General features: G+C 39.2%; 1 protein-coding gene across 1 annotated transcript in view; it reads left to right on the top strand.

Moving 5' to 3' along the window:
* LOC121669107 overlaps positions 1 to 18,377 on the top strand; it is a 76,033-nt gene that overhangs the window by 30,034 nt on the left and 27,622 nt on the right. The window contains exons 27-46 of the mRNA XM_042037595.1: positions 543 to 723; positions 1,174 to 1,385; positions 1,938 to 2,126; positions 2,999 to 3,138; positions 4,518 to 4,680; positions 4,792 to 4,878; positions 5,375 to 5,509; positions 5,906 to 6,025; positions 6,562 to 6,779; positions 8,416 to 8,609; positions 9,784 to 10,086; positions 10,787 to 11,007; positions 12,014 to 12,175; positions 12,395 to 12,472; positions 12,833 to 13,183; positions 13,760 to 14,116; positions 15,115 to 15,465; positions 16,364 to 16,495; positions 17,144 to 17,293; positions 17,741 to 17,857. Coding sequence (XP_041893529.1) covers positions 543 to 723; positions 1,174 to 1,385; positions 1,938 to 2,126; positions 2,999 to 3,138; positions 4,518 to 4,680; positions 4,792 to 4,878; positions 5,375 to 5,509; positions 5,906 to 6,025; positions 6,562 to 6,779; positions 8,416 to 8,609; positions 9,784 to 10,086; positions 10,787 to 11,007; positions 12,014 to 12,175; positions 12,395 to 12,472; positions 12,833 to 13,183; positions 13,760 to 14,116; positions 15,115 to 15,465; positions 16,364 to 16,495; positions 17,144 to 17,293; positions 17,741 to 17,857 — 3,861 coding nt within the window. The remainder of the gene's footprint in view (positions 1 to 542; positions 724 to 1,173; positions 1,386 to 1,937; positions 2,127 to 2,998; positions 3,139 to 4,517; positions 4,681 to 4,791; positions 4,879 to 5,374; positions 5,510 to 5,905; positions 6,026 to 6,561; positions 6,780 to 8,415; positions 8,610 to 9,783; positions 10,087 to 10,786; positions 11,008 to 12,013; positions 12,176 to 12,394; positions 12,473 to 12,832; positions 13,184 to 13,759; positions 14,117 to 15,114; positions 15,466 to 16,363; positions 16,496 to 17,143; positions 17,294 to 17,740; positions 17,858 to 18,377) is intronic.

Here is an 18,377-nt window from a genome sequence, read left to right on the forward strand (position 1 = left end):
TTTAATAGACAAACTAAGAAGAAATTTTGATTTTTTTTTTTTTTTATTATGACCTTTTTTTTTGTAAATATGATATGTACTAATAATGTAGGGCAAGTACCCAGACTTAATAATTTTGAGTTAGGTGAGGTCTTAGCCCAGAGACACTGAGATTGCAGACATTTGCTAAAAGACAAATTTTGCAAATACTGGAAAAGTTTGAGTGTAATTTGGTCTGAGATTTTTGCGCTGTTAACTCATATAAAATGATTGTAGAGATTTACAAAAGCTGCTTTGCTTGACACAATATGGAAGGAGGTTGCAGGTTATAATAACTCAGAACATTACAGCATTTTTCTTTTTGAATCTCCTGTAGTTGTAACAAATGCATCTTAAAGAAACCTCAGTCTGTAATTGGTGAGCACGCATGAAAATCTATACAGTGAATGGCAAATGTGCAAAAGCAGAAGCTGTGACCTTCCTGCTACTCTGTGTGTATTGACTTAGACACTCCTAAAAACGTAATCTTGTTTTTATTTAAATTTGCTTCACTTCTTTTCCAGTTTACCATGCAAGTCCTGGAAAAACAGGTGAATTATAGAACCCAGCTGCAGCACTTGCACACCTCTCAGGTGTATTTGCAGAGCAGCACCAACTTTGAGGTGCAGTATAATGACCATGTACCATTTGTGGCTGGGTTGCAGTGGAAGGATGCATCCAGAAATGGCCTGAAGAAGTGGGAAGGTGAAGTACCACAAACCATTTCCAGTCTGTGATTAGAAAAGCAGGTGTTGGAAGCTGCTGCCAGGTTTTTCTGAGCAGTTTTGCGTGAGTGCAACAGAATGATAAAGATTTTTGTTGGAAGAGAGAGACCCGGAGGTTGTCCAGCCCAGCTTTCTGCTCCAATCAGGACTGTTTCTAGCAGTAGGTCACATCTGTTGTGGATTTGTCTAGCTAAGTTTTTGAAATCTCCAAGCCTAGCTGGCTGGTCTCTTCCAGCAGTTCCATTTACACTAGTGAAGGACATTAATTTCATTATATACCTCCCAGAGATTTTAGCAATTGGAAAAGGTTGATAGTAGCATTTTAGCTTCATTCTGAAACCCCAGGATCTTATCAGCCTTGTTGTGGAGTTAGAATCCAGGTAGCTTGAAATCTCACGTTTCTGTCAGCTTTAATGTATGTCCTTTGCAGGTGGGTTGAATATGGACAGCCCATGGCTCTATCTGTACACAGCTCACAAACTGCATCAGCCTCAGCATTCTGCTTATTTATTGACATCTGAGCTGACAACTGGAAAAGCTCTCTCCATTAAAGACCTTGTACTGGAACTATTCTATAAAAATCAAGGCAATGAGAAGGAAGGAAAAGTTCACATTTACACACCAGCTACCACATACCTGCAGGTTGGTGACAGGGTGCTTCACAGAGTGTATGGCTTTGGGGACAGGGCTCTGTGCCATCACTACGCCCTGAGTCTATGGTTTCTAAGCTTCCTCGTAATTTATTTTAGACTGTGTTATGCAGTAGAGGTTTAAAACTAATTTCATCGTGGTTGCTGTGCATTAAGCAATATGGTAGACTTCTGTCATTATGCAATTGTCTAAATCTTTGACTTATGTTTATGATTGAGGTGTTCTTTTATCAGCTTTTCCTCCTTAGGTCACTACTGCTTCAGGCACAGCATGGAGGAATGTGAGAAACATTCTTGAATGAGAAAAAAGGGGTCATCAACTATTTTCTTCTCAACTATTTAGGTCTTTGTCTCTCCTTGTTTAGAGGAGATAAAATGAACTTTGAGCTCTGTATGGCAATTTTGAATATTTTTATAATGGAAAAGGTGGCACACATTTCTAATAGTTCTTGTAAATGATCATTCTGTCACCTCTGTGCTGTGCTGCTGCACAATGGAATGCTGTCTGTCTTAGCTCAGCCTGACTAATGTCTTTGTTTTTCAGGCATCCACATTTAATCATCTTGGGAGGAATGTTCTGCATAGCTATAGTGAAATGATATCTCTGTGGAATCAGCTTGTGAAGAATGAAATTCATTTGGAAAATAATGAACGAGCCAAACTTCTCTGCTTTAAGATTAAAAGTACAAAACAGGAATTTAACTTCACGGCCAGCTATCAGAGTCTGCCAATGGTGAGAAAAAAAAACAAAAGCAATTTTTTTGACTCAGCACTCTCTTCCTGAAAGATGTTATTGCTAGTGTTGAAACTTAAACCCTTCCAGTCCTGCATCTATTTCTGTCTGTTTTGACAGGCTGCAGTGTAAAACTAGGTTCAAAAAGAAAACAAAAACTTGTGTGGCATAGTTTGGAGTACTTCTCACCTATTTTGGAGGCCAGCTACAGACAGTCAGGGAGGAGAGGGTGAACAGAGACTGTGTGACTAGAAAGGGAGCTGGAGATGTGATTACTCACAATTTGATGCAGATATATGACAGGTGTGGAAGATTCTGCTGTCTTGGAGAATCAGAATCTCTTGCCTGCTAGTGAGCATGGTAACAGCCCATGTTTATATGCTGTTTTAATCTCTACATCCCTTCCAGTCTTAAAATAATTTTTCCTTTGCTTGATGTCTGCAGCAGAGGAAGGGTAATCAGCAGTTTCTCCTTGAAAGAGGTACTTTGATCAGTTACTTTGGTCCGTTCATACCTTGCAGGAAGTCTTAAAAAGTATTTTTCTAAACATAGCATTCTATACTTTGAAAATCCAGTTAGGTTTTTCACGTACCAGAGCTTGCTTATGTTGCAAATAGGTGACACTCAAGTGATACATTAGGGGACATTTGTCTTCTGCTGGAGTCTGTTTTCTACTGATGTCACTTTTAATCCCCTGAGAAATTAATGGAGATCTGGACTGAAACTGTAGCAGAAATGGTTTGATCTGTGAAATGACAGCCTTGCTGCATCCTGTTGAACAATATGGTTTCTATATTGATGTTCCTGAATATGAATGCAGTAAATCTGATGCAACTGTCCTTTCCTGTTCTGGTCTCATGATCTGAGTGCAGCCTAAGACAACAAACTTTTCTGTGGAGATTGTATGGAGAGATTATAAGAGTCTGCCTGTCATACTGCAGTGTGAAGGTCAGATAAAAGAGCTGAAGAAGGAGAAGATGCTCTATCAAAAACGTGCAACCCTCCGTTTCAGGTTTAGTATTCTTATTTCTATCTTTTAAGAATGTTTTGGCCTAATTTAATGAGCATCTTGATGCTCCTAGGAAATGTTCTGGGCTTTACAAAGTGAGAGTGCCACATGCACAAAGTCTGTGCTTTGTCCTGCCTGGCTCTCTGAACTTGCTCAAGCACAGCATCTTCCTGGGCTGGTTATTTGCATCCATTAGCTTTTGGTCTCTTTGTTGAAATGACAGTGAACAAAGTTGTCAAAGGCAACAAGCCATGTGTGCTGTGACATATTTGTTGGCAACTCAGTCATATAGCCTCCTTGCATGAAAACAGCAGGATTTATGGTGTATCCAAACTTGGAAGTGGTGAGAAGTTCCAAAATCCAGATCTGATCCTCTGTGCCATCCATGTGCCTTTTTCCTGGTCCTTAGGCATTAGATAGCTGTTCTAAAGCCAAAGGTATCCTCTTAAAACATTTAACAAATGGTCTTCTTTAGATTTTGGAATATGTTTCCATTTTCTGATGAGAAGGAGTGCACTGCTTCTACATATTGGCTGTCCCTGAAATTTCTCTCTTCATTATCCATTACTAAAAAAGGCCTGAAGGCCTTTTTAAAAATATATGCTCAGACTAGAGACATCTGGATCACCTCTGGGGAAATCTCAGCTTTCTTAATGCATAGCAGGATCAACAGGAGTGTACAGGCTGCCTTAGGAGCCACTGTGCAACTCAGAGATAACTAAAACACTGTGAGGTGTCTTTTCAGTAAAAAATTATGTAAATGAAGAGCTGTATCAGATATTCTAACATGTATAAAGGCAGTCCAGTGTCTGAGTTTATAAAAGTTTGTGCATGTTTCCAAGAGGTCTAAGTAAATGTGCAGAAACATCTAATAAAGTCCATAAAACATTGCACTGAAGTAGTAAACCACTCCAAGAGCTGTGTAGTGCTGAACATCTGTTGCACTGGATCCTTGGCATGTAGATTTTTGTTTGTACAAAAAGCATAAAATGTGGATGGGTGAGATTTTCAAACCTGCCAGGAGCTTTTGGGCACTATCCCTATTTGAACTGAAGTCTTGGTCATGCAGGTATAGAAGGTGTGTATGTGCTGGTTATACATGTCAGAATTTTAGAGCAGCACCTCCTCTGCCCTTCCAGGCCTTTAGCAAATTAAGGATGGAAACGCTATCAAAAATTCTGGTAAGTGTGTGGAGTTTTTTTGAAGTTGTAATTATGCTTTGTAGTTTCTTAAACGTCCTGGTCCTATGTGTTTTACTTCTGTACCTGACACCCTGGTCGTAAATGATACATTTGGAGTTCAAGCTGATCTTTGCATGATTTCTTTTTGTAGTTGTCTATTAAGATCTTTTACACTATGTTTCTTTCTTGTTTTTTTTCCAGGCACCCTTTTAAAGTGCCCTTTCTGCAGAGCTTCCTTCTGCAGGAGACATTTACTGTTGACAAAAAGCAAAAGCACTATTTCATGGAAACAAAAGTTTTGATAAATGGGGTGGAGGAAACAGTTCAGACTCTTATACTTGGTTACCAACCTGAAAACCCTTATGTGAGTTATCCAAGAACTTCCTTTAATCTGACATACCAAAACAGCCTGCAAATGAGTGATTTACTGCATATATCTTATGTTCCTTGCATTTCCTCTCAAACTTCTGTTTAGATTTGTGCTGGCTTAACTCATCCTTATAACTACAAGATGTTCCCCAAAGATGTTGAAATGTGCATTTTAACTCTAAGTCATCAAAATGTGAGTAAATTTCCCATTAAATTCAATTAGGAGATGTTAATTACCTGTTTATTTACACTTCACTGTCTTTTCAGACCTAACTTGCTATAGGTCTTTAGTTTCTCACCACGTAGCTGCTGCAACCAAATGTTCAGAGGTTGATTATGTCCTTGGACCTCCTTAATTTTGTATAATAATATGTTGTGTAGTAATCTATGATGAGAATACTCTATCCATTATTTTTTTAGAATATTATTATGCATGAATGTTATTAATAATAACCAGTACTGGGATAGAATGGACTCAGGGTTCTCACCCTTATCTAGCTGTATCTATTCATCTTTCTTACCAAATGTAGCTATTTTTTCTGCTTTTCTTGTTTTTCATTCTGAGCCAAAACATAAAATCTTGCAACTCTTTCATTTCTTGTGATGTGTAGGGATGACTTCTGCGATATTTCATAATGCACAGGGTTAATACTCAATGCAGTTTGCTTACTCCCATTCTTAACACACAGGTGAAGCATGAGCTTGAGACTATCTTAAAGGTGAATAAGGAAGATGTTCTCAGTTTTCTAGGGAGGTATCAGGACAAATCCAGTGAGGCAGATTTTAGACATTTTTTACACATGGATGTGACACACTCATTCCAGGTATTGGTGGTTTTAATTTTTGGCATTTTATTTTTTATGTCTTGGTGACTGTTTTACTGTGTTGTCTTTAGAACTGTAATTGATGCTGGTAAGTGTCCTAATCCAATTGAGTCCTAGTCCTGACAAGGAACCGTAGGTATCTCAGCAGGTCCAATTATGGATCAATAACTTGTATCAATAATACCTTATAAGACATACATTGACCTTTTGTTTTCATGCTTTTTTTTACTGCATTTGATTTATTTTTCAGTATCTTGGGATAAAATTGGTAACATTTTATACACACATTTGTTTATACTTATTCTCCACTTCATGCTAGAAGTTCAGACATTAAATCACATGAGGCAATTGGTGGGAATGCAATGTTCTGTTCTGATACTTTACTTTGTCAAATAGCTTGAATTTCCACAAGCAATGGGCCTAAGTGGGGAGCTGTTTTCCAGGCAGACTAAACTGGAACGCTTTGACTGTGGTGTAAGTGTAAAAGCCATTGTCAACAAGAACATGTCTTCACAGGTCAGTCCCCTGGTAATTACAGTCTTGTTGCTTGAACTTGAAGATTTTGCAATTCATACACTCAATGACTGTAGTGGAGAGGTGTAAATTGTTAGGGAAACAGTTAACTCAGAGTTTGTTCTGGCTAGATAGCTGTGTGTGGTTGGTATAGTTGGCTTATGTTTTGGCTGAAATTCAGAAAACTCTTAAAATTGAGTTAAATTGTACTTAAAATTCAATGTAGCTCACATTTTTTTGTTGAAAGCTCTAGCATGGTGACAGGATAAAGACAGGGAGATCACTTACCCATTAACTTCGCAGACAAAACAGACTCAACTTGGGCAATATTAATTTAATTTATTGCTAAATCAAATTAGAGTTAGATGATGAGAAACAAAGATGAGAATTAAAAACTCCTTTCCCCCTTCACTCCCCTCTCTGCTTTTGTCCAGTCCCAACTTGTTGTCTGCAGTCTCATTGCTCAAACTGATGTTTCAGAATTGTATATTGTAATCTGAGGTCCTTAATGTCCTGCTCTCCTTTTTCTGTATGTGCAGGCCCAGGCAGTCCTGAAGAGTTATGGTGAAAACAGTGTCAATGGCTCTCTTCACCTTCATTCCAATGGACAGGACGTGCTGATGCTGGAGGTTGATGTGAACAATGAAAACAGGAGGAATGCCAGAATTGTTGAGCTGAGGGCTTTTCTCCATCAGACAGTCCTGACAAACCCAGAATCAGTACAGTTCCAGCTCATGGGCAAAATATTTCCATCAAGGTAGAGAAATCAGAATGTTGGTTAATTGAGGAACTGAGGAGTGTTCTGTGATACAAATTTAAATGTAACTGCTTTCATATGGCTGCAGCAAGGCCACTGAGTAAATGCCAGTTCATGTGTTATCCCTGTCATTGAAATACTTCTGCTCCTTATGCTTTCTAAGTTGGTGTAAGTTGTGTTTGTGTGTTCTAGTTGCTTTCCTAGGACTTTGTACAGAGAACTTTGAATGAACAGATGGTGAGAGCTATGCCAGTGGAAAAGGGCACTTCCCAGTGTTTATTATAAGGTTTTTAAGATATTGTAGAAAGCTTTGAGGCGGCAGAGGTGGGAAATAGAAATTTGGCCCTCCCAAGTTTCAGCTGATTTTTCAAATTTTACAAATAGGAAGTGTATAGGGAAGAATTTTGTGTCTGCAGAGGTCCCAGTGTTTACCAATTGGATGAGATAAGGAAAATGAGGAAATAAGAGTTAAAGAAATCAGAAGTTACTACAATTTAGATGAAGCACATTAGATTTACTAGTAACACTAAAAATAAGACAAAATATTCCAAGAAGGATATTTCATGTGGTTCTGCAGCTTGCTTACGGTTCTGGGCATCCAGTACTGCACTAATTTGTTTAAATACCAGGGTAAGCTGTTCGAGAGTAATTTATTACAGTTCACTTCACAGGAAGGAAAACAGAACACTTAAAATTTTTGGAACGAGTATTTGTTTAGGATTTGTTTTACAGGGAGAATACAGAGAAAAATAAACTGTTGAATGTTTCTGGGGAACAGCTAAAAGGATGCAGTCTGTACAGACTTCAGTTGCTGACTGATGGAATGAATCTTAATTCCCTGAGCTTTTAGTTTTGTTCTTCCCATGGAGTGGATTTTCACTCAGGTTTTACTCATCATCAGTGTTTCAGAGGGTTCCAGTGTCTAGGAGGGAAATCTAACACTATGAAAACTGGAGTAATTGCCTCACTTTTAGGTATTTTGTGTAGTATACTCGAGTCTAGAAAGTCAGATAGTTCAGTGGATAGTTTGTTGAAGGCAATGTGAAAGCTGTCTCAGTCTTAAAACACTGAAAATGGAGCTTTTTGTTGTTCCAGCAGGTTTCCCCAGAAAGCTGTGATGTGTTTCTCTAACACTGTTCAATTCAGGACCAAGATACAAAGAAATATTGTTGGTTCATTTACCAAACTCAAATGATGGTGGCACTTAGAATTATTTTTTTAAGCTGAATTCTTAATGTTGGTTTTAAATCAGCACCAAAGTGATATTTCATATTGTGACAGAGAGGGACTAGTTTCCAACTCAAACTCTGTCCAACTCTTTCTTTTATTAGGAACCATAACAAAAGCATTCAAGAAATTTAAAGAAAAAGTAGTCCGCCAGTCTTTGAAGCTTTACTGAGGAGTTTTAGAAACATCTTGTGAACAGCATGTGCTGACTGCAAGGCATCACAACACTGGAACAAGTGCCCAGAATGTCTGTGGAGTCTCCATACTCGGAGATACTCCAAACTTGACCACACACATTCCTGAGCACCCTACTCTCATTGATCCTGCTTTGAGTAATGAGGGGTGTCTTGACAATCCTGAATCAACCATAATAATATCTTACTAGCAATTTTTATGTCTGTCTTTTTAGACTTCTGTTGTCTTCTGAGTTGAATCTTAACGAAAATAGGCTTCACATGGATTTCATGGGAGCCAGGGAGCGAAAAGTTGGTTTTGTTTTGTCCCTAAATGGAAGAATCCAACACACTTTTACTGGATTACAGGCCATACCTCATCTTCTTTCTCTGGATGGATTACTGAAGTGCAAAAACAACAAACATGATGGTACTCTGTTCCTTTGTGTTTTTTTCTAATCTGCAGCTACCTAAGGAAGCTTCTTAATTTTAGTGTAATCCTTCCTGAGCTGCACAATGTATTCAGCTCTGGTGCCCCAACAGAAGAATAATGTGTGCCTGTCAGGGCAAGTCCAGAGCAGACCACAGAGATGATCAGATGGCTGGAGCACCTCTGCTCTGGAGCTGGGCTGGGAGGGCTGGGGTTGTCAGCCTGGAGAAGAGAAGGTTCCCGGGAGACCTTAGAGCCCCTTCCAGTGCCTAATGAGGCTCCAAGAGAGCTGGAGAGGGACCTTGGACAAGGGCCTGGAGTGAAAGGACAACAGGGAATGGCTTCAGACTGACAGAGGGCAGGGTGAGATTGGATACTAGGAAGAAATTCTTCATTATGAGGGTGATCGGAAAATGGAACAGGTTGCCCTGAGAAGCTGTGGCTGCTCCATCCCTGGAATTGTTCAAGGCCAGGTTGAATGGGGCTTTGAACAACCTGGTCTGGTGGAAGGTGTCCCTGTCCATAGCAGAGGGGTTGGAACAAGATGGGTTTTAAGGCCTCTTCCAGCCCAAACTATTCTGTGATTCTGCATAATGCAGAGGAGAGTATTTAGCATGCAAAATGAACCTTGGGTCATAGGGTTGAGGGTACTTTTCAGTGAACAAACACAGTTTATAATTTTTCATATTTTCATGGATTGAAGGAAATAGTGGGTGGCCTCTTTCCTCTTCTGAAATGTGGGAGCTGACTTGAAACCCTTACTCCTTTGAATGGCTCCATGGGTGGAGCAGGTCACTGCTGAGCTCTGGAGGGATTGTTTCGCCTGCAATTACACTAGTAATAGGTCACAGTCCCTCTGTAAATTTTCCTTCATAGGGAGTGCAGTACAGTCCATGGTCTAAGGGCACAAGCAGCTTCGTGAATAAAAAGGAACAGCTGCTAGAAATACTATTATGTAATTTGTTTTAAACACAGACACTCACTAGTAGAGAAACCCTCAATGTGAAACTGATTTGCTCTCTTGATTAGGCAAAATTATCTATTATAACAAATGGAAATTCTTCTGCTTCCTCCCAATATTAAATTGATGGTTAATTTATATATTACTTCTAAAACTCTGGTTATTTTTGTCCCAAGAATCTCTCTCCACAGTAATAATTTCTGCCTGTTTCAGGTAACATCAATCTGATGGTCAACAAAAGACTATATGGACTCCATGTCAGGAACAGGAACGTGTTTGGGAATACCACCGTACACAATATCACTGTTGCCATGTTTCAGAATGGCAGTCAGGCAATCCCAGTGGAGGCAAGACTGAAAGGACACCTGGAACTGAGTAAAGAGAAGAAAAGGGGGCTAGCTAGCTTCCAGGTGGATGAGAAGGCTCTTTCTGTAGATTTTTTCAATGTCTTGGATCGTGGGCACAGCAGAGTCAGTGGGACTTTCACGCATAATATCAACTTTTTAAAAAATGCAGGTAGGAAGAAAACTCTGACTTGAAGGTGTGGTGTAACAAGGTCAATTTATCTAAATGACTGCTGACCAGTGGAAATAGATGAGTTGTGTTTGCTCACACTAGAACAAAATGTGATCCAGTCTTAGCAGCATTCTTTTTAATTTTGTTGAGAAAATACAGTAAAATGGACACAGAAATAATTCAAAGAGTTTTGAAATACTTCAGAGTAAATTGTTTCTCTTTTGTATATCTGTGCTCCTGCACAGGATCTAAGTTGACCAGTTCCTCTAAGTATAGTTTTATGCCAAGTGTTGTTTCCTAAGCAAAGCAGTGGGTTTTCATGAACTGGAATTATTAGTAATTTTGCATGGGTTCTTTTGGACAGAATAAATCTGTTCTGAATCTTTTGGACAGCTGATTTCTGGAGTTGGACACAATACCAATTGGTAGATATCCTTTATTAAGAAAAGGAAAATCCTTGATTTCCAAAGTGAATGCCACATTTTAATTTAGCAGTCCCATTTCAATACAATTTTCACCTGGTAGATCATGTCCTTCTATAAATATTAGTAAAGTGATCACATTTTTTTATAAAGGTGTATCTTTTCTTACGAAGAACTACAGAAGGCTTCTTTTGATCTGTAATACATATTCTCTGTATTGGATAATGACAACCCGGAAGTGCTGTGTTGATTTTCCTTCCCTCCCTCCCTGTCAATAGGGTTGCCATTGGAAGGCATCCTTACTGCCACATGTGAGCATGGCACAGGAAATCACACCACTGCCATAGCCCTGCAGAGTGGCAGTGAAAGGATTGCTGCTGTGTTTGGACTGGCCACAGAGCCTCCAAAATCCCAGCTATCTGTGAGTTTAGAGCACAACATCTCAAAGATAAAGAAACATGGGATTCCTTTTTTTGTAGAAGCTGCTGCCTATTATGAGGTAAGAAGAGTTCTGCCTGTGAAAATTTCATTTCTGGGATGACAATTTGTGTATATATAATAACTCTAGGCTTTTCCTTTGCACTGTGTGTATTTGTTTTAAAAGCTGCTCCGTTTTTGAGATGCACTAAATTACTGTGTGAAAGAAAGGTGTTGTCTGGCTCCTTGTCATACTGTTGACCTGTCATCTGAGCTCTTGGAGCTGAATCTAGACTAAATGAGATACTACATTCAGTTCTCATTTATCTTTCCCTTATAAATGGGATGTGGACCAGCAGGCCTAAGGTGTGGAGCCATCAGGTGTCAGCCTCAGGCCTGCATTGCATCTGGTACTGGATTTAACTGGTCCTGATGTCATCCTTTGGATGGCTGCTAAAGAGGAGAAGGGTGGTTAGCACGGCTTTCCCTTTGAAACTTCCTACCCACTGAAGCACTATGGACCATGATTCTTGGTATGGTGTTGCTTTGCCAGTGCTCTCTCTATCTGCATTTCTGCTATAGATCTGTGAACAACATTACAGCTCTTTGGCATTGCAGATTATCTTTCCATGAAAGAATCCTTTGCTATCTCAGACATCAAGTCACTTGCTAATATTTGGCTGGGTTCAACCACTATGGTAGGGTGAGACACACAGGTGTGCAGAGAAAGAATTCTAAACTTCCTTTTAGAAAGAATTCTAAAATTCCTTTGCCTTGCTTTTTAGTAGTGTTACTGCTTTAATTGTTTGTGCCTGAGGGCTCAAATCCTTCAGGGTACTGAATGTTCTCAATCTGTTTTGGAGCCAGAAGAATTAGTGGTGCATTGCATTTAGAAGGTCTGGCATAACACTAAAATCTCTATTAGAAATGAGGCTGCCTTGATGAATTTGCACTTTTATTTTACCAGTGCTGGTGCCCTGACACAAGCTGTGGTGATTAAGCACAGTGAAACAGACTCTGCCTTTCCCATTTGTTGCTGGGATGTTGTTGTTTGTTTCTTTCCATGATTTGATTTCTTCTGTGCACAGAATTTCTCCAGAAAGATTGCTGCAGGGATAACAACCACTGTGGAGACAGAGCAGCTCAAAATTGAAATAGAGAAGAAAACCACTGGCATTGCTATGGAAATTTCTCTTTCATTTCACCATGATGTGAGAGGACTGATGGACATTGTTCCACGTGTACTGGAGGTTTGCAGAAATCCTGCCGAATGTTGTAATATATTTAGTGCACTAAACACTGAACTGTTTATCTTTTTGAAACTGAACTTTAACCTTTAATCTTAAATCTGTGTTTTGGAACCTTCATCCATTTGATCCTTAAAGCAGCCCTGTAACTTGCTCCTTTGAATTTTAGTCCTACGTGCTTTTCTTCGTGCTCTGAATGTGCTTTGTTGACAACGTCAACAGGTTGCTTGCAGTGGAGAATCTGCTAACAAACAACTTTCTGGCCTTTGCAATGGTGCAATTGCATTTCATCATTTTGAGGTACTGGCTTAATTTGTAAACTTTGCTCTCAATAACACAATGTCTTAACTACCATGAAGGGAATCTAAGTATTAAAGTGTAGACATTTAGAAATGAACTTGAACTACCTGGAAGTTTTGTGTGCACTTTCAAATATTTTCACTCCCTTAATTGTTGGTTTGGGTTTTCTTCCTGTTATTTCTAATATGGAACTCTAAAGGCTTTAGGCCATTTCTCCATTTGTTTCTGCATTTATAATTATGTAGGATGAATACAAAATGGTGTAGGAGAACAGTTCTCTTCTATTAATATGGGCTTTTAAAAACAGTATGTGACCTGACAGGAAAGCAAACTTGACAACAGTTTTCTGTAATTTTTCAGACTCCAGCAAGAGTTTCACTGAATGGGTCAATATTTACCAGCAACTTTACTGTCATCTTCTTTGGACATGTTTCTTTTCATGACCTGTTTGCCTGCCTGCAACTCTGTGCCACCACTAACACCCAGCCTCATTTAGAAATCGACTTCCAGCATTCTTTGCCTTCACTTCATTCTTTGGGAATTGCCAGAGAGAACCAACTGAAGATGTCAGCCATGATAAGTGACAAGTACAAGGGCATCCTTGGTATTGTCCTTGGGCCTTGCACTTTGGAAGTTGATGGAGAAGTGAGCCTGGCAAGCAATGAGACAGGATGGATACTTGCTCTTAGAAACAAGTGCATCAGTCTAGAGGTAAGCCCAGTTTGTTTTCTGCATGCCCTTCCAGTCTGTGTATTTCACATCACTGACTCACAGAAAGCTGTCTCCTGACACATTTATGGACAGGCCAATTTTGGTCATTAAAATTGTTCTGGCAGAACAATGAGTCAGAGCACTTGCAGGGGGAAGTGTATTTGAAGATGATAATTTGGAGTAATACAATGGTAGATGTTACTGTTGCCATAAAAATGTTGCTTAATAATAGTTTTTTAATTAAAATAAACTTTTTTCCTAAAATCTAGTGAAAAGCATGTCCTTTTGTTTTGTAATTGTGGAGGTTAAGATTTGTTTCTTCTGTATTATTTATGAAAAGGCTATTGTAGGATTTATTCTTCTTCCCCACCCCCTGCCCTTTCCTCCCCATTTTTTTTTCAGGTTTTTCACAGAGAAATTTCTGATTTCTCTATGAAACAAGCCTGTCTTGTATGGTCCTTTCCAAAAGCAGATTGTTTCAGAAAGAAGAAATGCTTTCTCTTGAATTAGAAACGAATTAGGAAGACAGTTGCTTTACCTTGTGTGTTTCAAACAGTGTAATCTTTTCTGTTGCAGAGGATGGGATTGCCTCGTGCTGCAGTCTTGGGGGGCTCATTTCGACAGAACATCTGCAACGTGGGCTTGTTAATGAACCTGCAGTGTGATGGCAGAGCAGTGGATGTGCAGATAGACACCTCCTGCAAGCATGAATATACACTCCAAGGGATGCTCAAGCATTCACTTCCCTGGCTCAGCCAGCTTGGGCTGCCTTTTGAAAACTCTGTCTTGTTCTCTGCAGCCACAGACTCCACCACAGAGGGCATTTTCCTGCTGCAGGCTGGCAGATGCACACTGAGGGCTAGAGGGGATTTCTCTATTCAGAATAAAGCTGACTGGACACTGGAAACAGAAACAGACTGTCAACTTCTGCAGGTAGTTCTGGGAAGCTTTTAAAGAGAGTTTTGGGATCAAATGAAGGCCATGTGGCTTTTAGCTTAAATAACAGTGCTGGAGTGTTGGAAAGGCACTGTAAAGGCACACCTGTCTCACAGCATTAGGCAGAGGCAGTGTCTCATGTCCTGCTCACAGGTGCTCTCTGGAGATTAGCTCAGCCTTTGCTGCCTGTTGCCTTCACAGGCCGACACTGCCCTCTAAGGCTGAACAGCAATATTAGCCTGAACTCTGGCAAAAACAAATTCCCTGGTCTGTGTAGATTATATTAAAATAGAATTTCCTTGATTTTTCCAGTTAGCCCCACTGACGACATTAGAAAGAATTACTATGGGAAAATTAGGGTTTTTTTCTAGATGTTCATAGGCATTTATATTTTGCTTTCAAATCCTCAAATTGAGTAACTTTCTCAACTACAATGTGGCAACATAAAAATAAAAATGACAGGAAAGTTGTAGTGAAGAGGGACTGAAAACCCCTTAAACTATTAAAAATAGTAGAATTTTCAGTGCTTTTAGAAATCCTTTGAAAGAATGAGAAGAAACATTTCATTTGGAATATTGCACAAGACAAGCTGGAAGTTTAATTATTAAAAAAACCAAAGCTTGTACAACCAGATGCAAGAATGTCTGTTAGGCCTATGATTTTTTTGTATGTTAATTTGTTTGAAAACTGAGATTGGTGTAGTCTGAATGAAGCATAGAATGTTCAGTAAACTTTGCCAATCTGAAGAAACAGGTATTTTGTATTTTTGTAAATGTAAAACTATGTAAAGATACAGAAATTGTGAATTCTGCAGGACAGTCCTTAAATCTTCCATCAGGTCCTGTTCAGGAAAAATCACCACCTTTCTTGTAGAGAGGGGGAAAAATGGCAGCATGGAGATTGTAGGTTTTGTCTCTGATATTGTATAATGCAATACACACTTGTCTTAAAGTGTTTGTATATTTGTCAAGGATTTTTTGTTTAATTCTTGATAGGATCTCAGTTTCCCAACTCAGTCACGGCTCACAGGATCCATTCAGAAAGACAAGTGCCAGGCAGAGCTTCTCTCTGTCCTGGAAACAGAAGGCAAAAGTGCCCATCTTGAAGTGAGAGCAGAGTGCAAGCCAAGGATTACTCTGAAAGTTCAATTCAGGCATGATGTCCCCCAGCTGAAGGAAATCCCAAGGGAAAATGAGCTGTCCATCACTGCATGGAAACACTCAAAATATCTTATTGGAATTGGGATGAAATTGGGAGCCTGTGAGATTCAAATGAATGGGGACTTTGACCCTGAAAAGAACCTTCAGTGGAAAATACTTATAGAAAACCAGTGCCAAACAATTCAGGTATGAAAAAGAATTTCCTTCTTTGATGTTGAATTGTACCTGCTAAAGTCAAAAGAGAATAATCTAAGGATTTCAAGGTTGTAGCAGAGAAGTAATAAAAACATTCTCTTTTGATGCTGCATCTTACTTTTGGAGCCAGTCATTCATATGTTTTTTCATATGGCATAAGCCAAATTTTCTGTTAATCAGTACCTGCAGATAATGCACTTGCTTGTACTAGCTCTGATGTGTTTTCTAAAACATGGTTGAGAATTCTGCAGGGTTTTTATATTCAAGAAATAATGATTATTCAAAGTTGTCTTTCGCTGTATCAGCAGTTACAGTCTCTCAGCAGTCTGAGAAACAAACTTTGAAATAGTTTAAAAATATATGAAGTAAATAGATAATCTTCTAAAATGCAGTGTATGGAAAGTTTGAGAGACATGTTATCACAGTATGATCTCTGAATTCAATATGCAAGTCAAGGAAAATCTGAGTATACAAAGATATGATTCATCTGCCCTTTCCCAAAACCAGAACTGCCATAATAACCTTATGTATACTGTCTGGTTTCATTGAATTTATGGATGCATTGGGCCACTGGGACAATGCCAAACATAGAAGATTAACTAACTTTTCATTTAGGCGGGAAGAGCTGCCACATTGCCCAGTGTTATATTTATGCTGACTCATTTATCAAAAATATTCAGACATATTCAAAATAAAAAAGACAAAATTTATAAAATGTATTAAAAAGCTGTCAAGATTTGTGGAACATCCTGTGGCTATGCTGCCTGATATACTTGATTTTACAGCTAGGTGTTATTAAAGCTACTAGTAGGAATTAAAAGTTTCAGGGGTATGATGTATTTGTGGTTAAGTGGTGGTGAATTTTTAAAATATTTTCCTTCTTTTACAGGATCTTGGAACACCAATGAAAATTGATGGTTCAGGCTACCTTTTAATGGATAAAATGAACCTAGATTCACAGACATTGATCACTGTTGATAAAAGTAAATTCCGAGGACTCCTTATACTAAAAGTCACTAATGTGAGTACCCTGCAGGCTGTTGGAGTTTGTGTACAAAGTACTGAGTAATGTACTCTAACCTATTTTATTTGGAACAAATAGTCAAGCTTTAGTAATAAATCCTGGAATAAAAATAAAATAACAAAATCTTTGAAAATTTGGCACCTTCAGTGTGCAGTAACCGATGTGTAGGATAATAGGATACAGGCTCTGGCACTTCCTGAATCATTTCCTTGTCATGCTCTTTATGTGTAAATTTTTGTTGTTTGTATTGTACTGTTGGATGTTCCTTATATCACTGTGATTTACCCTGCAAAATAATAGGCAGTGATTATTCAGACACAGCTGTTTGTTTATTCAGTGAGACAGCAGCACAGGAAAGGCTGTGAATCTCTGGCTTCTCTGTTGACAATTACAAGTTTGGCTTCTCTTGCCATCAGAGCAGGAGAGTAGAGAACACACACAAGTATCTGTTTCCTCATGATATTTCACTTTCCTGCCACAACTGGTAACTTTTGCATGTTTCTGTGCCATAGACAAACAACGTAGCTAGTGGGAGTTTAATTAATATTAAATGTAGGACAGACAGATTTCTGGTTTGAGCTCTGTATTGCAGCAAGCTTTGGATTCTACACGTGCTTTGCTATCTATGCTGTGAAATATTAACAGGAAAGGCAAGAGTTGGATGTGGTGCTAACCCATAACATTCAAGGAGCTGCTGACATTGGCATTCCCATGAGGGTGTTACTTGATGTGATATCAGAAAAAAACACTGACTTCTATAAAGGATTTATTCATTTCTGTGTGAACAGCAAGCAAGTAAGTGTCTCCTCCATGTCAGTAATACGTGAAATAGAGGTTGAAGTGAGCTAATTGGCTTGCTAAATATTGTTTCTGCAAACAACCCAAAAGCCATACTCTGCTGGGGCTGGTTTGCTTCTAACGACCTTAATTAAATGAAGGCAGTATCTTTCAGCCACTCCTTCTGTGCAACAAATTTGACATCAGCAATGATCCATGACTCCCATTTGTAAATTATATCAAACCTTCCTTATCAGGTATCTTCACTTGGTGCAGCATATTCCCTCTTATAGTACAAAGTTGTGACTTCTAAAAAAATTAGACAATCCTTCACCATAAAGTTTTCACAGTTTTCATAATTTTATTCTAATGTGTAATTAGCCCAATAATTACATTATTCAGAGAAGTCTCCGTATCAGAGATGTGCCACAGTTAACTTTTGTCATATTTACTTGGACTGAGCAGATTACGGAAGAACTGAATTTTGTCCAGAAGTTGGATGTTGTGTCTCTTAACTACAAACTTGCTCATAACATAGAGACATTGAAGACTTTGCAAATAAAAGACAGGATTGAGTTTCAGGTAGGTTATCAATGGCTGGGGAGACATGATTGTGGAGTCATGCCACGCGGGGAGCAGCAGCTGTGGAAGCGAGATGGCGAAGACCAGCGGCTGTAGATGTGACTTTACGCGCTTGGTGTTTTGGTGAAGGGGGAGTCCAGATGCTCCCTTTGCTCTTGAGGGGAGTGCAGAAGCTCAGTTTGTTCTCATGGGAGAATAGCTTAGACCAGGACTTTCCACAGGCCTGGGGTTGGAGCTTGGCTCCCAGTGTGGAGTGAGAGGAGGGCACTGCATTTGTGTGTCTGACAGAGCTGCAATGTCCCCTGGACACACAGGGCAGAGGGGAGCATTGGTGGGATTTCACTGGATCCTTTCCAAACGGTATTTCCCTCCCAGACTACCTGGCACATTTTTTTATCTGAGAAACACAAGACTTCCAAAAAACCACTTACTGTTTATTAACCATGTAGCTGCTTCAATACCACTAAGGCATGGCCATACTGGAGAATATGTGTTAAATGGTTGAACTCTAAAATAAAAG

The sequence above is a fragment of the Corvus kubaryi genome, unplaced genomic scaffold, assembly GCF_017639235.1.
Source record: "Corvus kubaryi isolate FWS band 111438036 unplaced genomic scaffold, C.kubaryi_AGA036_p1.0 37387, whole genome shotgun sequence".
NCBI classification, from domain to species: domain Eukaryota; kingdom Metazoa; phylum Chordata; class Aves; order Passeriformes; family Corvidae; genus Corvus; species Corvus kubaryi.